At 36.6% G+C, this 22163-nt stretch overlaps 1 protein-coding gene across 6 annotated transcripts in view; it reads right to left on the bottom strand.

Annotated features, from left to right (window-relative positions):
- Positions 1-22163, bottom strand: part of LOC127873867 (centrosomal protein of 170 kDa protein B-like) — a 147674-nt gene that overhangs the window by 37066 nt on the left and 88445 nt on the right. For all 6 annotated transcript variants that reach the window (XM_052417934.1, XM_052417936.1, XM_052417931.1 and 3 more), the window contains 4 exons: positions 16253-16368; positions 14584-14762; positions 5741-5821; positions 2255-2913 (listed from right to left, as the gene is read on the bottom strand). In XM_052417934.1, coding sequence (XP_052273894.1) covers positions 2255-2913; positions 5741-5821; positions 14584-14762; positions 16253-16368 — 1035 coding nt within the window. The remainder of the gene's footprint in view (positions 1-2254; positions 2914-5740; positions 5822-14583; positions 14763-16252; positions 16369-22163) is intronic.

Raw genomic sequence — 22163 nt, 5'->3', positions numbered from 1 at the left:
ATGTAGTAATTTCAAACATTTAAATACAGATCTTTCAAGGTGATGACCATAAAAACTCATCCAAAGGCTAGTCCTTATATATATGAAGAAAAAAAAAATCATTATATACGATTGTGTATGTAAGGATTACATTTTATTTAAGGATTTCACTTAATCGTATTATCTTAAAACCTTTACCACTTAGATATGCATTTTCACGTCTTTGTAGTCCCTCAGAAAGATAAATTTAATGAAAGACCTTACTTACTAGATTCAAGTTTTAAAGGCTTCATTTCCAACCCTTAAATACTGATGAGCAGCAAACAGCATAAAACCTGAACAGACTGGGCGTTACGCGCAGGCTGTTCTGGTTTTATGCTGTTTGCACATAGCCATTTTCACTTTGCTACTGAGTGGGATAGGGTTAAGGATTTCACTTAATCATATTATCTTTCAATGATGACAAAGAAACCTAAGCCATAACAATACAACCCTACAGGGGTAATGGTGGTTCAATAGGTCAATTTGATACCATAACATCTCCTTATAATCTACACTCTATTCAATGCATTTTCTGACATACTGTGAGAGTTGTCATTTGTCTCATAGCAACCATGAAAAGCTAACATGTAAATCAGCATGTAACCAACTAATGGTACTTCAACTTTGGTATTATATAGAATTTTGAAAATAGTGAATATAGTGGATGAATCAATATTTGCTTTTTTTCTTTGAAAAACAAACAAGAGCTTTTCAGGGACAGGCATTTTGATTTTTCTCCTTCTTATTTGCCTTTTCTCTTTACCTTTATAATTGTTTGAATGAAAGGTGCTTTAACAAAACTTGAATTTGACATGTTGTTTTTCCCTAGATAACCCGTTCCTCACAACCACTACTAATGTCATAATACATTACTATTTTACGTTTCGCCATAGTAAAATTTCATACATCTATACATGCATAATTTGCATTTGCCATGACATGGGAACTTTAAATAATCTGATTGGGCTTACAATTTTACCTTGCCCAATGCATTGGCCTAAACAGAGTGACAAAGGTTTTTCTAAACAAGATGTGTTTGTGAAACACAATGTCCCCCTACATGATGTTTGACATTGTAGGATGACCTTGACCTTGTGAAGGATGACCTTGACCTTTCACCACTCAAAATGTGCAGCTCCATGAGATACACATGCATGCCAAATATCAAGTTGCTATCTTCAATATTGCAAAAGTATTCATAAAATAAGCGATTTGGGCCACATATATTTGACCTCTGACCTTGAAGGATGACCTTGACCTTTCACCACTCAAAATGAGCAGCTCCATGAGATGCACATGCATGCCAAATATCAAGTTGCTATCTTCAATATTGCAAAAGTATTCATAAAATGAGCGATTTTGACCACATATAATTGACCTCTGACCTTGAAGGATGACCTTGACCTTGACCTTTCACCACTCAAAATGTGCAGCTCCATGAGATACACATGCATGCCAAATATCAAGTTGCTATCTTCAATATTGCAAAAGTATTCATAAAATGAGCGATTTTGGCCACATATATTTGACCTCTGACCTTGAAGGATGACCTTGACCTTGACCTTTCACCACTCAAAATGTGCAGCTTCATGAGATACACATGCATGCCAAATATGAAGTTGCTATCTTCAATATAGCAAAAGTTATTGCAAAATGTTAAAGTTGGCGCAAACAGACAGACAGACCAACAGACCAACAGACAGACAGGGCAAAAACAATATGTCCCCCACTACTATAGTGGGGGACATAAAAATCTGTTAAAGCAAATAATTGGTAGACATGTTTTACTTACTACACAACTAAACAGCAATTTACTATGAATCTAAATAACAATAACTCGACTTGTTCAAAAACTTCCGACACTGAAACAATACATATGGGCGGTACTTTGTGAAAATTGGGTTTAATGAATGTGCGTTGAAACAATACATATGGGCCGTGCTTTGTGAAAAGTGGGATTATTGAATGTGTGTAAAGTGTTGTTCCAGATTAGCCTGTGATTAGATAAGTCCGCACAGGCTAATCAGGGATGACACTTTCAGCAAAAACTTAATTTTCATAAGTATCATAAAATGGGGAATGTGTCTTCCCTGATTAGCGTGTGCGAACTGCACAGGTTAATCTGGGAAAACAATTTAACTACATTCATTAAAACCCCTTTTCATAGAGTGCCGCTCATATTCTTTTTGAAATGCTGAACTTTACCACAACCCCTACAATCCTTTCCACTTACCATGATTTTATCGGCTGCTGTTTTCACAGGTCTTGACTTCTCACCCGCAGATCTCACCTTCTCTTGGGTGACATTTTCGCTGCTCAGGTTTGACATGGCCAGTTTCTCGTGACCCTTCTCCAGTCTCTCCCGCGGGGTGACATTGTCACTGGACGGCTTTATCACTGCCAGTTTCTCCTCTGCAGATTTTACCTTTTCTGGGGTGACAGTGTTGCTGGATGGCTTGGAGCCTACTTGTTTCTCCTGACCTTTCTCATGCCTCTCCTGGACTGGGTTGACATTGTCGTTGGACGGCTTTATCATGGCCAGTTTCTCGTGACTCTTTTCCTGCCTTTCCCGGAAACTCTTCCTCAACTTCGGTGGCATGAAGTCCCCTAGGCTCCTCCCCTCCAGACTCGATTTAGAATCGTCCCCAAAATCCACAGTAAAAGCCATATTGGTAACTCCCTCAGGAGTGGTACAAGTCTTATTAGGGTCACTATATGGAACTACTGGAGTAGTGTTTGTATTTGGCACATTGCTGCTGATAACATGAGATTTTGCATCACTAGATTGCAATGAGACATCGCTCCTTCGGCGTTCTGCAGACACGTCTGCTCGGTGTGGTTGTTGTTGTGGTTGTGGGTCCGCCATGTGGTCACCACGGGGACGCTGGCGTTCTGGAAGCACACAGATCAGAATCAATACACCGCTCAAGAAATGTACATGTACAATTGGTTTGATGCGAAGGTATATTACAGATAACTGGTATGACAGACTGTATTTGTTTTGTAATAGTAGTTATGGCAACAATGGCAAGATCCTGTGGTACCTCACAGTAGAACATGCTCAGTTTTTCAATGACTAAAACTCATTTAACATCTTTATAGAATAAATTGCAATATTGAATACACATATTTTGCATGCATGTTTATTAGCTGTTATAAATAAAGAAATACATGGGTGCATCCAGATGAAATAACTTTATTGTTCATGTGTGTGTGTGTGTGTGTCTCAACTTCTCCAAAGTCTTAAATATATCCATACATTTTTACACTCCATGACAAATATGCATCTATTTGATACCTTGGTAGTTATATTCTAGACTTATAACACACTATCCAAATAATGACGTATGTATTTGCTTTGAAATACTAACAAAACTTGACTAAAGCAAACAAATACTGTATTAATCCATTACCACTAAAAACATGTACTTACTTCTTTTAAACACTGCCCTAACTTTGCCAATCATGGTCAGTGGTATGTTTTATAAATATTTAGTAAGAAAATTTATCACAATATAAACAAGCACTTTCTAAAGTTCTTATTTATTTTGCCGCTTAATCCGCCTGAATCACCATAGCTTGCTATACTGGCACACAATATAAATTGCCTCAACTAGATAAACTAATAGACTGTAACCATCTAATTGAAAGAGAGGTTTAGTGTATTCTATACAGCTGTTATCATTCGGCTTCATTACTTGGGAACACTCAAGTCTGGTGGGGGTGGTTGGTCTACATTATCAACTATAGGACTGCATGTCATCACCTTTTGAAGGTTGTTACATGATGTATAATTCTATTGAGCCAAAAATAAGACTAAATACTAATATTCTTCCTACTAATATTCTTCCAAAAAAGTAAATATTTTTAAAGACTAAATGTGTTTACTTCTTTTTTTTTATAATAAAAACATCAGCCCTTGAAATTGACAGGTTTCAGTATTTATTTTACAAGAAGTAACCATCATTTAAAGTACACAATAAAGCCAGCCTCAGGAGTACAATTATTAAGCAGTCAATTAAGAAGGTGGATCCACAAACAAAAACTTTTTTAATAAACATAATTATACATAATTTTCATGAAGACTTTGTTATCTAATTTTGACCATCATGCTACTGTATTCCTTGACAATACAGGCATTAAAGCTTGATTGAATGGGTTCATAGTACCATGTATCTGTGTAACCACTAAGTGCTATGGACTGCCCCATACAGTCTGGATAGGTAATTGTTTACATACCATACAATACCAAGCCTCAAGAGAATCTCAATAATGTTTTTAAAGATCAAAGAAAATTTGTGTAAACATAAATACAGCATTATTATTGTACATGCTAAGGGGGTATGTTCTTCCATATGGTAATGCACTGATATTCTAATATCTAAATAAATATATGTAAATACGGTTAATTTACTAATGATTGTATGTTTTATTTTGAGGATATACACAAGCCAATTAAATGTTCTGTGTAGTCAACTTTGAAGGGGGCACAGTGAATTGGTACTAGTGCGTCTCAACTGGTGACCTGGGTTCAATCCCAACAACTCCCAGCTGGTGCCAGTTGGGTTGGCTGTCATCAAACCAGACAGGGTACTCTGGCTTAACCCCCACAGCACAAGACCACAGGTAAATTGAATGCTGTTGTGTAAATCAATAAAAAGCTAGAAATGGCAGCTTTATTCCAAAATAAGTCCACACTATTGTCCAGTACATTAATTAAGAAGGAGTAATGGTGCACAAACAGGGTCCTCACATACTGCAGCCTCAGACAGAAAGACACAAACTTTTAAATACAAAGACATACCCAACATTAAAGGATACAAATGACTGTTCATGTTGCAATATTGTTTAGTAGTTGTATTCCTTGTAATAGCATCACAGATAGTCCTATAGGTAAACAATTCAAACAAGGAGAACTTGATTTGGATGGGAAAACAGTAATTAAAAGAGTAACATTCACACTATTCCCCGTTTTGGCTTTTGTAGAAGTTGTAAGTATAATTTTTTGAGTTTGCGACTGACTCTCAACACCATTTTAGCAAATAATTAAAGGGGCATCCAATCATTAGCATCTGGTTGATTGATCAGAAGAGTGCTATAAAGGCAAACATTTGAATAGAAGAAACCTGACTTTGGAAATTGATTTATTTTATAAGTAGAGATACATTGACACTGTGTCCCATTATGACTATTGCAGAAAGTTTTAGTACAACCAGTATTTTTTTAGCATGAGTATTACGGGCTCTGGGTGCCATTTTGGCAGAATATTTAAAGGGGCATCCAAGCATTCGAATTCATTGAAAAATGTGATTGGTTGACCCTAAGTGTGTTGAAATGCTAAAAGGTTATATATCTTATGACTTACAAAGCAAGGCATGCAGTGTTTCAGGTGCATAGATTCACAGGAAAGATGCACAGTGACATTATAATATTTAAAATGGTTGAAAATTTTGAGCCCGAAAACCTTTGTTCATGCATATTAACATTACCATAAAACCTCTTACATTCTTATTGTCCGATATTTTTGAGCAGCAAAGCCACAACAATAAGGAAAATGTAATGGTGAATGGTGTGTTTTCATGTGTCGATGGTATCAATGTGTGCAAACTGGCTCAAAATTAGATCCAACCAGGCTGAGGCTCAAGAAATGGTGTATTACCCCCTCCAAAAACACATACACACACATTCAGTAGGACAATCAAGCCCCACAACGACCCACCTAGATTGAGATCAGAGTCTTCTTCACCCCACCATTTTGGCTGCCCATAGAGTGGTGTCCCCTGCTTCACTGTGGACAGCTCTGAAAGACACAAAAGAAACAACAAGTGAAATAGCGTATTAAGTAGTTCATCGTTTATATTTCTCAAGAAAATATCCATCAATCTAGCTAAGAAACTACAACCTGCAGAAATAATACTGAATAACTACAAAAGATGTACTATAGTACAAGTACATCTGCCATATTTCAAAACATATACTTACATAACCAAAGCTCTAGGCCAGTAAATGTTAGCTGTGAAATGCTATATTCTAAATAAACAATCTTGATTCACTGGAAGACATGTTTTCAGTTAATTACACTCATTTTGATATTCTTTTATTGACCTGAGTGCAAGGAAAGCATTTATGTTCTCAGAGAAATCCCTGTTGTGTTTTAAGATTGGAGACCATAAAACTTATGCACATGTGGATTACAATCAACTAAAAAGTAGCACAAAAAGAACCTTGAGAAAAGTGAACTTTGATTTGTGTCAATTCCTTTCTTACATATCGCATAACATACCTGTTTTCTTACATCCATTTCGCTTAGAATTCTCTTTCAGAAAATGTACCATTATGTGGGTCCCTATGTGCAAAATGTTGACTTAATTTTTTTACTAAAGTTAAAGATTAAACATGAAATTAAATAAGTACTTAAAATAGTTTAGTGCCAACTTAATCTACATTTGTCAGGGGAGGTAACTTTTTCAAACTTGTAATTAATTAGTTTCAGATAGTGTGACAATTCTAATTTGATGTCGGATTGCTTTTTGCTTAGAGATACAAAACATTTATTCTAGTTAAGTCTTAAAAAACAAAAAAAATGTTGCAAGAAATTATAGAACAATCAATTTTATTCTTAAAAGAACCCTCCCACTTGCAAAGACATTTTCAGTACAATGTTACATGTTAAGAGACACAAAAATGATAAAACGAGTTTAACTTAGATAGAACCTTGAGAAAACCTAAACATCTTATTATTGAATAAAGAGACTGTATAAAATACTTGTCAAAGCTTCTATTAGAGAATGTAACAACCTATTCACACATAACATATCAATTTAAATGAACACATCAAAGGCTTGAAAACGTTTCAAATCTATCACACCTCAGTCTACCGAGGTGAATATTTATAGAAATGTCCTTTCAATAAACGTCCTCTTGATACAGTTTATACACACACGATTATTTGACAACTATCAAACTATCACAGTAGACTGTAATGATGAAATCAACTACACTTAGTAAATGACTCGTAACATAATGATCGTACTTAATAGTAAATACGAAATGCTTAACAATAAAAATGATGAAAACATTTGTGGCTTAACCCTTTACCCCTTAGTTATGTATTTTTATGCATTTGTAGTCCCTTAGAAAGTTAAATTTAATTAAAGACCTTTCTTCTAGATTCAAGTTTTAAAGGCTTCATTTCCAACCCTAAGATACTGATGAGCAGCAAACAGCATAAATCCTGAACAGACTACCAGTTACTCGCAGGCTGTTTTGGTTTTATGCTGTTTCCACATAGCCATTTCACTTTGCATCTGAGTGGGAAAGGGTTAATCAACAACGAAAAATGTGGCAGCATACTTGTTATTAGAATTATCATAATTATTGAATTAAATTAAATGTGTCAAACCGCTGATTTTGACCTTAGTTTTGAGCGAAGGGCCTTGGTGTTGAATCTAACATGGCTTGCCACATGATATTGCAGCAAGTAATATAAACGTAGGCATAGGCGCAAGATGTACATCCAAGGTGACAGACAGATGGAATACTTAAAGCCTCCCAATTTGTGTGGGCATAATAAGATCCCTAAGAATCAATAAATACTTTAAGTGCAAAGAAAAAGGCATTTGCAACGCAATAATGTTGATTGCTTGGCATTATTTTCCAAAATTGATCTCTATTCTATAATACAATAATATTATTTGTAGTTTTGTGTGCAGAATCCCTTGTACATTGCATATATATTGATGAATGGATGAATTTTCTGTGACTGCTATTTTTCTGATACTTTACAGACTTACGATACCAAGGTTTGACAATCATGAACCCTTAACCACTTATATACGTATTTTGATGCATGTGTAAGCTTCTTAAAAAGTTTAATTTAAATAAAGACCTTCTTAATAGATTCAAGTTTTAAAGGCTTCATTTCCAACCCTTAGCTACTGATGAGCAGCAAACAGCATAAAACCTGAACAGACTGCAAGTTTATCTCAGGCTGTTCTGGTTATATGTTGTTTGCACATAGCCAATTTCACAGTACTTCTGAGAGGGAAAGGTTAATCAGGTGACTATTATTGATAGCAACCTTGGCTAATCATTCTTTACATATTAGCCTCACTCTGAGAAAATGGAACTTTATGCAATTGGGTAAAATATTGTCACAGATTAGCCTGTGCAGTCAACACAGGCTAATCAAGAACTACACTTTCAGCTTGTATGGGTTTTTTTTTGCTTAAAGGAAGTTGTTGATAAGCAAAATTCAAGTTAAGGCTTAAAGTGTTATTCCTGATTAGCCTGTGTGAACTTCAAAGACTTATTTGGGACAATTTACATTTTATTCACATACATTAAGCCCCATTTTTCCCACAGTGTGGCTCATATGAAAGATTAATATCTTAGTCATGAAACAAAAACACTTGACACATATCTCTCAAGAAATCTCTTCAGCTTACAAAAGTTTCCTTGTACACTGTTTTGTCTTAATTGCTACGTGGGCCAATGGTTTCTCAGCTTACTAATCAAGTATTCTTAAACCTGTAGCACTAATAGTCTAGAGCATCAAAACACTGTCACCATTATACATAATATACATGCATGTACCTGCTATTCTTTAAATAAGCTTTGGTATCTTGAATGTGTGTGTTTTCAACAGAAATATAAAGGATAACCTAACAATACATTTATATGGGCTGCAAATGGCCCTATAAGTGTATATAGGGCAGCCAGAAAATGGGAACCCTTGAATCAAGGTTGAACTTCCTATCTAGTTTGCCCATATGTGCCTCATATCAGTTCCCATATGGCCCCATAATTATAGGTCACATATAGATTGCTAACCAGGACGTTGTTTCAAACAACCTGTATGATTCCTTTTTTTGTGTCTCACTAATACATGAAACATGTAGAACTTACTTATGGCAATTACATCCTTTAAATTCTATGTCAGCTATGTCAAAATAACGCAAGAAAATAAACTGCATCTTTATGTATATCCATCAGCGCAATCAGTGGCAACCCATGCCATACTTTAAGACAACATTCGAAACTGGTAAAACTGTCACATACAAACATACACTTCCTTTCCATTGCAGCAAGGAAACTTCACTTCTGAGTGTTTTTTATTCTGTAACAAACCAATCCTCAACTTTTAAGGATCCCCAAATCTCACCATGATCACTAATCTGAAACAATGTCCCTCAATATCCCCATAAAGACCACCACTGAGCAACAGTCTGTCACACTGACACTGGAATCTGTGTCCTAACCAACCACTGTTCTCAACCAACAGCTGAAATCCTAGACGCCTGAGACTACACTACCTCACATTTTTACATTGAATAATTTCGTAGAATTATATACCACGCAAACAACAAGATCACCACTTGTTACACTTGCCCATGTCTAATTCTACTCATTGCAGACTGGTAGTGCAGAATTGGTACTAGTGGCAAAGATTGTTACTGCAATAACAAGGCAATACATCATTCCAATATGCTTGCACCTAGATAAGTGAATTATAACTGTGCCAATATTAGATATCTTCAAGCAGCAACTTGTTGCATGATGCAAACCAGATGGGTTTTACCAGAGTTACACGTAATCTCTGCCAAGCATCATGCAATATAAATGATGACAAAAAAGAAGGGTACCTCAGTATAAAATACGAAATGTACCTTCACGTATTTTATTAAATATTAAAAGGTAATCTGCTGACTTTGATGAACCTAATATTTAAATCTTTGATAAACAAAAGGGCAATTATTGCCCTGAAGAGCTCACCTGAGTTCAAGGTCACTTTGTGACTCAGTTTTGTAGCTCTATTGATCCAAAGTCAAAAATGGCCTTGAAATTGCAAAGATAAATATTATGACCAGTTTCATTAAAACTGACCTATTAATGTGGCCTTTTAGAGCGGAAACAAGGTTTTCCTTAAATTTGACTTGGTGACCTTGCTTTTAAACACACATTGTTACTTCCATTTGACACAGTAACCTAGTTTGTTGGAAGCATGCTAATCATATTTAAAGACCAGCTAGATATTGCAAAGATAAACATTCTGACAAAGTTTAATCAAGATTGGATAAAAATGAGGCCTCTAGTGATAATGAGCTAAAAGTTAACCCTTTCTAACACAAAAGCAAATTGGAAATGGTTATGTGCAAACAGCATAAAACCAGAACAGCCTGCAAGTAACTCGCAAGCCTGGGAGTAACTCGCAGTCTGTTCAGGTTTTATGTTGTTTGCTGCTTATCAGCATCTAAGGGTTGGAAATAAAGCCTTCCAAACTTGAATATATTAAGAATTGACTTATTAAATTAGGTTTTCTAAAGGACTTCAAATCTGTCAAAATGCGTTTCTGAGTGGTAAAGGGTTAAAGATGCTTGACTTACACCACACCATGCACCACACACTGAGCATGACTCACAACGACAGAACACAGACATGGATTGACCATAATAGCTCACCTTGAGCACTATTTAGCACTATGTGCTCACAAATGCTAAAAAACAACAACATTTCTTGTGTTGCTGTTTGCAACTTTTTCGTAAGAGAAGGTAAACACTAAGCCTCATAATAACATGAATTGAGAAACGATTTGTTAATGCAAATTTTACTGTCTGTATTCTGCTACATGATTCGTGGACAAAATGAAATATAAACAAGGGCTGTTTGTAAAACATGCATGCCCCCCATATGGGCTGTCCGTTGTAGTGGCAGCCATTGTGTGAATACGTTTTTTGTCACTGTGACCTTGATCTTTGACCTAGTGACCTGAAAATCAATAGGGGTCATCTGCAAGTCATGATCAATGAACCTATGAAGTGTCATGATCCTAGGCAAAAGCGTTCTTGAGTTATCATCTGGCAACAATTTTACTGTTTCGGGTCACCGTGACCTTGACCTTTGACCTAGTGACCTGAAAATCAATATGGGTCATCTGCGAGTCATGATCAATGTACCTATGAAGTTTCATGATCCTAGGCGTAAGCCTTCTTGAGTTATCATCCGGAAACCATTTAACTATTTCGGGTCACTGTGACCTTGACCTTTGACCTAGTGACCTGAAAATCAATAGGGGTCATCTGCGAGTCATGATCAATCTACCCATGAAGTTTCATGATCCTAGGCAAATGTGTTCTTGAGTTATCATCCGGAAACCATTTTACTATTTCGGATTACCGTGACCTTGACCTTTGACCTAGTGACCTCAAAATCAATAGGGGTCATCTGCAAGTCATGATCTATCTACCTATGAAGTTTCATGATCCTAGGCGTATGCGTTCTTGAGTTATCATCCGGAAACCATTTTACTATTTCGGGTCACCGTGACCTTGGACCTAGTGACCTCAAAATCAATAGGGGTCATCTGCAAGTCATGATCAATCTACCTATGAAGTTTCATGATCCTAGGCATATGCATTCTTGAGTTATCATCCGGAAACCATTTTACTATTTCGGGTCACCATGACCTTGACCTTTGACCTAGTGACCTCAAAATCAATAGGGGTCATCTGCGAGTCATGATCTATCTACCTATGAAGTTTCATGATCCTTGGCCTAAGCGTTCTTGAGTTATCATCCGGAAACCACCTGGTGGACAGAACGACCGACCGACAGACAGACCGACATGTGCAAAGCAATATACCCCCTCTTCTTCGAAGGGGGGCATAAATATTTAAACTCCGATTCATCAAGAACAACAACAGCTTAGCAGAGCTGTTGTTACCAAGATTCCCATTTTCCCACGCTACAACATAATCCTGCATTATAGCCTCAATCACAGTGTAAACATTCAGAACATTTCTCGGTTACAGGTCCCAACAAGTTTCCATGAAAACACACACCAACAGGAATGTCTGCAGATTGTGAAATGCTTTGTTCATGGGATATGTAATGAGGGAAAAACATTACATGTAATGGTGGATTTTATATGTCAGGGGTGACATATTAAGTGAAATGTGAGGGCAGCTTTTATATGTTTACATACAGGGAACATAATACACTGTAACTCCAATAAAACGCGGATGACGTTATAAACGGACAGTGTTATAAGTTTTGAGCTTATTTATTTAAGGGGGCTATAAAAACAGGTATAGTATAGCCTATTATATAGGTCCTGTGTATTGTCATGCTGTGTTGTCATCCGCAAATACATGCATATAAACCGAATCGAACGATAACGGTATACATACCGCTTTTCTAATGTGCATATTTATCTGATGATCCAATATAATTACAACATCACTTACGATAAATTAATGTTAAACATTTATGACAAGAAATATGTTTACGAATTTTATAAACAAATTCATATGCCTGCGCCATTTTTCAGAAAAAATAGAACAGTGCATTATGGGACACAGTTTTCATTGGACGAGCCAATTTAAATTTAGATTGAATGCAATACGATACATGTACAAAGAAATGTTTTATTGTGTAATACGCAGCATGTTAAAAACGTGCTTTCCGTGGACTTTCTGCTAACGGGCAAAAATTTAAGTGCATCTCTGTTAACTATTACACTGCGTTAGCATGTAAATAAATTGTCAGGATTTTTTAATTTATTTTTCGTATACCTACTGAAACATTAAACATACACAAAGATCTTTTTATTTATCAAGCATGTATAGCATATAATAAACGATAACACACTTACACAGCCATAGTTTATACAATGAAATACAATACACGATAAATACAAAACATAAACAGGTAATTGATTTAAACAACTTTAATTTGATAATTATTCCGCTTGCACTTGCCTTATTGAAATTAGCGCACCGAACCGCTCTGATAGGGAATACATGTAATAAACACGGACTCGCGCGTGTTCATACCTTTATTGACATTACACAACAGATTAACACCAACAAGAGGGCCTGAAAGGCCCAAGGTATCCCCCGCAACATATGCTTTGTTTGAGGATGGGTGCAAATTGGACAGATGAACATAATGATAGATGGACTGACGGAGGACAATAACACAAAACTAAGACAAAGGAAGGTTCTTAAGCCTTCACAATTTATTTAGGTGAATTAATAAGTCGTGCTTTTCCACAAAAACATTCAACGTTTACATACGCTCAATTTTCAGACCTACCGACCGACCGACCGACATGAGCAAAGCAATATACCCCCTCTTCTTCGAAGGTGGACATAAAAATTGGGGTGGGGGGGTGGGGGGGGGTAGGGGGGTTGGGGGTAGGGGGGTGGGGGGGGTGGGGGTGAGTGGGGGGTTAATGTGGGGTGTGGTAATTTATTAGATGTTTAAAAAAAACAAAAAAAACTTTTTTTTTGGGGGGGGGGTGGGTGGTATGGGGGGGGGGGTGGGGGGTAGGGGGGGAGTGAGAGGTGGGTATAATGTGGGGTGTGGTAATTAATTAGATTAGCGCCAAAACAATATCCCTCCGCCTCTGGCGGGGGATACTCATACCAAGTTTAATTGAAATATGCCAAAGCGCTTCCAAGATATGGCTCCGGACACAAAAGTGCCTATAGTAAAAAGCATTTTTTCAAGATACAAAGGGCCATAAGTCTGTTTTTAACAGATGGTGTACAATGCCATTTGGCGTGCATCATCCTCTTATGCATACATATACTCATACCAAGTTTAAATGAAATCCGCCAAAGCGCTTCCAAGATATGGCTCCGGACACAAAAATGCCTATAGTAAAAAGCATTTTTCAAGTTACAAAGGGCCATAAGTCTGTTTTTAACAGATGGTGTACAATGCCATTTGGCGTGCATCATCCTCTTATGCATATATATACTCATACCAAGTTTAAATGAAATCCGCCAAAGCATTTCCAAGATATGGCTCCGGACACAAAAGTGCCTATAGTAAAAAGCATTGTTTCAAGATACAAAGGGCCATAAGTCTGTTTTTAACAGATGGTGTACAATGCCATTTGGCGTGCATCATCCTCTTATGCATATATATACTCATACCAAGTTTCAATGAAATCCGCCAAAGAACTTCCAAGATATGGCTCCGGACACTAAAAAGCATTTTTTCAAGATACAAAGGGCCATAAGTCTGTTTTTAACAGATGGTGTACAATGCCATTTGGTGTGCATCATCCTCTTATGCATATATATACTCATACCAAGTTTAAATGAAATCCGCCAAAGCGCTTCCAAGATATGGCTCCGGACACAAAAGTGCCTGACGGACGGACAGCCGGACGGACGGACAACGCCAAAACAATATAATGTTTTATATTGATAAAATTGATATATCTATATCTATTGATATAGATAATTAGCTGTCGAGTGTCATTTAACCTCTAATCGATTAAAATCAGTTAAACGGACGGATAAAGCAATCAAGCTGTGATTGCCAGCTTCTTTGAATTTTATGAAAAAACATGAAGTTGCATAACATGGATTTGAATCAGAAATGGAAGGTTGGAGAAAAAATGGGATCCAAGGACCCCCCGCGTTATATTGGACACAACGTAATAATGGACCGCACTATATTGGAGTTACAGTGTATACCATCATAATGAGGATATGGAATGTACAGAAAGATCTATTATGAAGTTATCATATTAAAGGGAGAGCTCACCATCAGGCAGTCTGTTCATGGGGGCACCAGTCCCCCTGAGGACCCTGCTAGGGGGCGGGTGGTCAATGAGCCCATCAACATGGGAACGCTCCTCATCCATTGCTGCAAATATTTCTGTCACAGTCTTCTTGGAGGTGGTCCCTTTGTGGCGCTTCTTGGGCCATGTGTTACAGCCAAGGCTGAATATAGAGCCGCAATAATTCATTAACCCTTTACCACTTAGATACATATTTTGAGGCATTTGTGGTCCCTTAGAAAGTTAAATTTTATTAAAGACCTTTCTTACTAGATTCAAGTTTTAAAGGCTTCCTTTCTAAACCTAAGATACTGATGAGCAGCAAACAGCAGAAAACCTTAACAGACTGCGAGTAACTTGCAGGCTGTTCTAGTTTCATGCTGTTTGCACATTTTCACTTTGCTTTTAAGTGGGAAAGGGTTACTACAAATTAATCCATTCTTAAATCAAGAAATATAATGATTGACTGATATACGAAACTTTTGTATTCATGCCCAGCTACTTTTTGTAAAAAAAACAGCCAGCAAATATTGATAAATCAAACACATACAAATGAGTATGTTGGTTAATAAGAAAGACAAACATGTTACTTGTATAAAGAAATGACATTGTCACAGTCCCATACAGTAAACTGTGTCCTGTTGGCATTTTAGCTTCAATAAAACAGTGTTTACTCCATACTGATTCATGCGAAAGTAATTATAAAGTTATAATGGTGTAATGGTTACATGTAAGGAAAATGCCAAGAAAATAATTAAATAATTGGGCCGTGCTCTGTGAAAAGTTGGTTTCATGCATGTGTATAAAGTGTTGTCCCAGATTAGCCTCAGCAATCTGCACAGGCTAATCTGGGATGACACCTTCTGCTTTTATGATATTTTTCTTTAAAAAAGTCTCTTCTTAGCAAAAGTCCAGTTTAGGCAGAAAGTGTCGTCCCTGATGAGCCTGTTCAGACTGCACAGGCTGATCTGGGACTACACTTTACGCACATGCATTAAACCCCCTTTTCGCAGAGCACGGCTGAATTGTTAAAATCAAACCTTCATCATAAGGATGACTCACTTTATTGTACTGATGAACAACACCTTTAGATAAGGTAAAATGAAATTTACACCAACAAGACATGCAGATATTTCATGTGATAAACGTGGAAAGAAATAAATGATATCTGTCATAAATTTGCATAATTTTCAGAATGCAATGAATCCATGTATGTAATGCATTATTTGCTCCATGTTACAGCAGTCTAATCTGAATACTATTAAAATATTTCCATTAAAAGTCCCTTTTTACGCAACATTACATACTCCTTTAAGTTAAATAATACACACCCACATGCTATTAATTATGCAAGTTTTGCAATGTAACACAACTTTAAGGCCGTTAACTTTAACAGCAATTTTAAAAACCCATCTAAGCATAAAAAGATAAAACCCAGAAAAATAAATGTTGAATTTACAGCCATATCAAGTCATTTTTGTGGCTTCTATTAAATTTGTGCATTTGCAATGTGAAGTTACAATGACATTGTAATCTATTCCCATACCCATTTCCTTTCATGATTTTGTAAATTTATGGCTCTAAATCAAATTTTAATTATTTTAATGGCCAAGCAGGTAATTCCACAAAAAATGTAAGACTGTTGAGCCGTACCTGAAAGAAGCTATGCTAGACTCGCTGTAACTGCGGTCAAGGTCACGGTGCGCGGAGTCCAACTCGGTGTTGTGCTCTCCGCAAGTGTGCTCTATCCTCTGTTCAACTATACAGCCCTGCAGATAACAATGGACAATATTGAGAACACTGTTATTAATTGAAGGATTAGGATGTGGTAGATTTGAGGTTTAAATGGTGACAAAACAATATGAAATATGAATGATGTGAAGATTGATAGATTATCATATGTGCTATTAATAAGAACTAATTACTTTAAAATACAATTGACCCTACTCTGTGAAAACTGTGCTAAATGATATTGTAAAGCCAGGCCCTTTGGAAACCAGGCTTAATGACATTGTAAAGCCAGGAACTGCGAAAAATGGGCTTAATGACATTGTGAAGCCAGGAACTGCGAAAACAGGGCTTAATGACATTGTGAAGCCAGGAACTGCGAAAACCAGGCCTAATGTCATTGTGAAGCCAGGCCCTTTGGAAACAAGGCTTAATGACATTGTAAAGCCAGAAACTGTGAAAACCGGGCTTAATGACATTGTAAAGCCAGGAACTGCGAAAACTGGGCTTAATGATATTGTAAAGCCAGGAACTGCGAAAACCAGGCTTAATGACATTGTGAAGCCAGGAACTGCGAAAAACCAGGCCTAATGGTATTGTGAAGCAAGGAACTTTGAAAACCAGACTTAATGACATTGTCAAGCCAGGAACTGTGAAAACCAGACTTAATGACATTGTAAAACCAGGCTCTTTAGAAACCAGGCTTTATGACATTGTGAAGCCAGAAACTGCGAAAACCGGGCTTAATTCCATTGTAAAGCCAGGCTCTGCAAAAACAGCTCTTAATGACATTGTGAAGCCAGGAACTGCAAAAACCAGGCTTAATGGTATTATGAAGCCAGGCTCTGCAAAAACCGGGCTAAATGACATTGTGAAGCCAGACTCTGCAAAAACCAGGCTTAATGACATTGTGAAGCCAGGCTCTGCAAAAATAGGGTTTAATGACATTGTGAAGCCAGGAACTGCGAAAACAGGGCTAAATGACATTGTAATGCCAGGAACTGCGAAAACCAGGCCTAATGGTATTGTGATGCCAGGAACTTTGAAAACCAGGCTTAATGACATTGTGAAGCCAGGCTCTGCAAAAATAGGGTTTAATGACATTGTGAAGCCAGGAACTGCGAAAACAGGGCCAAATGACATTGTAATGCCAGGAACTGCGAAAACCAGGCCTAATGGTATTGTGATGCCAGGAACTTTGAAAACCAGGCTTAATGACATTGTGAAGCCAGGCTCTGCAAAAATAGGGCTTAATGACATTGTGAAGCCAGGAACTGCGAAAAACCGGGCTAAATGACATTGTAATGCCAGGAACTGCGAAAACCAGGCCTAATGGTATTGTGAAGCCAGGAACTTTGAAAACCAGGCTTAATGACATTGTGAAGCCAGGCTCTGCAAAAATAGGGTTTAATGACATTGTGAAGCCAGGAACTGCGAAAACTGGGCTAAATGACATTGTAATGCCAGGAACTGCGAAAACCAGGCCTAATGGTATTGTGAAGCCAGGAACTTTGAAAACCAGACTTAATGACATTGTAAAACCAGGCTCTTTAGAAACCAGGCTTTATGACATTGTGAAGCCAGAAACTGCGAAAACCGGGCTTAATTACATTGTGAAGCCAGGCTCTACAAAAACAGGGCTTAATGACATTGTGAAGCCAGGAACTGCAAAAACCAGGCTTAATGGTTATTATAAAGCCAGGCTCTGCAAAAACCGGGCTAAATGACATTGTGAAGCCAGACTCTGCAAAAACCAGGCTTAATGACATTGTGAAGCCAAGCTTTGCAAAAACAGGGCTTAATGACATTTTGAAGCCAGGAACTCGAAAACCAGGCTTAATGGTATTGTGAAGCCAGGCTCTGCAAAAACAGGGCTTAAAATACATTGTGAAGCCAGGCTCTGCAAAAACCAGGCTTAATGACATTGTGAAGCCAGGCTCTGCAAAAACCGGGCTTAATGACATTGTGAAGCCAGGCTCTGCCAAAAACGGGCTTAATGACATTGTGAAGTCAGGCTCTGCAAAAACAGGGCTTAATGACATTGTGAAGACAGGCTCTTCGAAAACCGAGCTTAATTACATTGTTAAGCCAGGAACTGTGAAAACCTGACTTAATGACATTATAATGACATTGTGATTATGAGGTAAAAACTCTCTTATTTCGAAATAACATCCTTTCAGTTTTGTAATTATGTACATACATTTTTCAAAGAAGGGAGTCTGCATCGCATATATATGTACCAACATGGCATTAAAGCAAAAACAGCTATTTAATAATGACATACAAAAGGCGCTAACTAAAGCCTACTATGAGCATGTTGTGCTCAGGTGAGTTAAAAACCGGTTTTCAAAAATATTGTATTGAGACAAAGTATTGCATGAATACATCAAAGGTAAAATGGAAACTTTGACATGAAACCATGTTTTAAAAGAGCCTTGTTTTGCCTGTTTCTTTGATATCTATTGCTATGCCAATAAGTCCCAAAAACATAACTTTACAAGACAAACAGAAGTGGAGCTATACTAAAATGTGTGTGTCTTTAATTAAGACCAAGACTTAGTTGAAACTTAATATTATAATCAAATAACTACCCAAAACTCAATTAACACATACATCACTAATAACTGAACATGACACCAATAATCAATGAACAAAATATTGCTTGAGTTAAGACTCTCAGACAGAAGTCTCCTTCAAAGCTACATATTATGGACACATGATCTTTTAAGCAGGTCATAACAACCTTCATAATCCAAGTAAAATGTATTTAAAACATGAAATATTGTTTAAAGATTTCTATATAAGATGTTGAAATAATATAATCAAATTATTACCAGAAATGAGACTTCATTCAAATGCAATAATTTTATAGACAAAGGCCACAATATCATATTAGACTGCATGATACCATTAGCCCCATGGAGTCACATCACAGTACAAAATGGGTCTCCATAATACACCCATCTGGGACCTTTTGGGATACAAGAAAAGTGTTTTTACCCATTAGATACCTTATTTGGCGCATATGTAGTCCCTTAGAAAGTTGAATTTAATTAAAGACTATTCTTACGATATACACATTTTAATGGCTTCATTTCAAACCCTCAGATACTGATCAGCGGCAAACAGCATAAAACCTGAAAAGACTGTGTGTTACTTGCAGGCTGTTCTGGTTTTATGCTGTTTGCATACAGCTATTTTCACTTTGATTCTGAGTGGAAAAGGGTTAAAGAGTGAATCTTGATTGCAGCCATTGAAGAAAACAATTGTATAAAACATATTTACTTTTTAAAAACCTTAAAATAATGAGGTAGGCTAAATGTGTTACAGTTCTATGAAGACAGACTATAAACAAAATGATTTGTTACATTTGCAAGATGGGCCTTGTGTATATTGTTGTAACCCCAAAAGCCATTCATATTATATATAAAACAAATACAAACAAAAAATCTTATATAAACATTTGAAAACATAAATACTTAACATTTTAGTTACTCATGAATGTAATAAATTGAAAGTGGGCCAACCACTTATGACTCAAAATATAAATTGACCCCCCCCCCCCTTTAATTATGAAGCTCAGCATTACAAAGCATCTAATAAGTATGCAACATCATTCTTCAATACAATAAACCACACTAGTAAATGTGTGATTCATATTATACGGGGAAGGGGGGGGGAGTTAATTACAGTCAATGCAACTTGTGATTTAATCAGACAAATCCTCCTAGTACAGGCATATGTAAAATGCATATGTGCACCAGGTCTCCCTGCAATCACGGACTCTAGATTACACGGATAAGAAACGGGACCGTTACGCCAAATATCTTGTTGTGTCTAAGTCACGTGACCTTGTCGTAAATATCGATCTTTTATCGAAGCGCCGAGGTTATACATTTGATGTACCCACTCACGTATTTTGTTAAATTATAGTTTCATTTCTAGGCCGATTTTGACAAATTATATATCATTAGAAAGCTTACGTAACGTAGTTTTCAGATATATAAATATATATTAAGTTTTTCTTCTGATTTCAGAAGCCCGGCGAGTTATAACTTTAACTTTTGCAAATATCATACCGTTTTGGAGTTTTAGAATCTAGATTTACGGTTGACATGTTCATACTTTATACCGATTTGTAGCGTTTATATTTGGAGTTCAGTTTTAAAAATAACATCTTGCTTAGGAGAATAGAATTCTGTATATGATAGAGAAAACAAGATGTGTTTGTGAAACACAATGTCCCCCTATATAATGTTAGACCTTGAAGGATGACCTTGACCTTGTGAAGGATGACCTTGACCTTTCACCACTCAAAATGTGCAGCTCCATGAGATACACATGCATGCCAAATAACAAGTTGCTATCTTCAATATTGCAAAAGTATTCATAAAATAAGCGATTTGGGCCACATATATTTGACCTCTGACCTTGAAGGATGACCTTGACCTTAAACTTTCACCACTCAAAATGTGCAGCTCCATGAGATGCACATGCATGCCAAATATCAAGTTGCTATCTTCAATATTGCAAAAGTATTTATAAAATAAGCGATTTGAGCCACATATATTTGACCTCTGACCTTGAAGGATGACCTTGACCTTTCACCACTCAAAATGTGCATCTCTATGAGATACACATGCATGCCAAATATCAAGTTGCTATCTTCAATATTGCAAAAGTATTCATAAAATGAGCGATTTTGGCCACATATATTTGACCTCTGACCTTGAAGGATGACCTTGACCTTGACCTTTTACCACTCAAAATGTGCAGCTTTATGAGATACACATGCATGCCAAATATGAAGTTGCTATCTTCAATATAGCAAAAGTTATTGCAAAATGTTAAAGTTGGCGCAAACAGACCAACAAACCAACAGACCAACAGACCAACAGACGGGGCAAAAACAATATGTCCCCCACTACTATAGTGGGGGACATAAAAATGGTTTAAAAATAAAAACAAGTAAGGACTTAAGGCGGAAGAAAGTAGCACTGTCATAACGAACCGAACTGATGCTAAGGTCTTGACGATTATGCTTTTGTTTAGATACCGGTCATTGAATTTCCTTTGCCATGATTATTATATTTTTTTATGAAATATATTTAAATATTTTGTTCTAGAGACATATCAATAAAGCTAAATATTAATGAAGCTAAATAAATTAACGATTTCAGCTCTTGATTATAACAAAGAAAGGGTGTTAATTTTATGATGAAACAGCGTATATAGCGGACCCTCTTGATATGTTTAGGCTTTGCATACTTCAAATATAATGGGTGTCAAAACATTCATCGTTTGTTGTTTATTATCAAAAAGGTAATTATGTAAAATTATATGAAAGGTTATTAACCATAAATTATCAATTAACAAGAGTTCCGCGGTCGGAGATGACCGCATTGAAGCCGGATTTTTTATTTAAATGACAGGAAAGTACCTTTCGTGTTTTTGTCAATGCAATACTTAAATTACTGAAATATTGTTCAAAGGTCAAAATGAAATGTAAGTACTTTTCAAGGCATGAGCAAACCTTGTGTTATGTTTTGAATGCATGCATATACATGAACAACAATAACATTTAAGGTCACAAATATGAACTTGAATTGACAATTAGGAAAGTTTGATCTCAATTTTTTTATTAGCAAATTAGTAACATATTGTTTGAAGTTTCCATCAATTTCATTATCAAATGTAAGAAAATAAACTTAGATGAAATAATACTATTTATTGTTTTGCTTTCACATACCTACACAGAAATCCAGACAGCCTTATGATCACTCCAAAAGGTTAAACAATTTTAACATTTTAACATTGAAGGTCACAGTGACCTTGA

This window comes from Dreissena polymorpha, chromosome 3 (assembly GCF_020536995.1).
Source record: "Dreissena polymorpha isolate Duluth1 chromosome 3, UMN_Dpol_1.0, whole genome shotgun sequence".
In the NCBI taxonomy this organism is placed as follows: domain Eukaryota; kingdom Metazoa; phylum Mollusca; class Bivalvia; order Myida; family Dreissenidae; genus Dreissena; species Dreissena polymorpha.
Note: the sequence above shows the minus strand (reverse complement) of the source record. Positions and strands in the feature narration are given on the sequence as shown.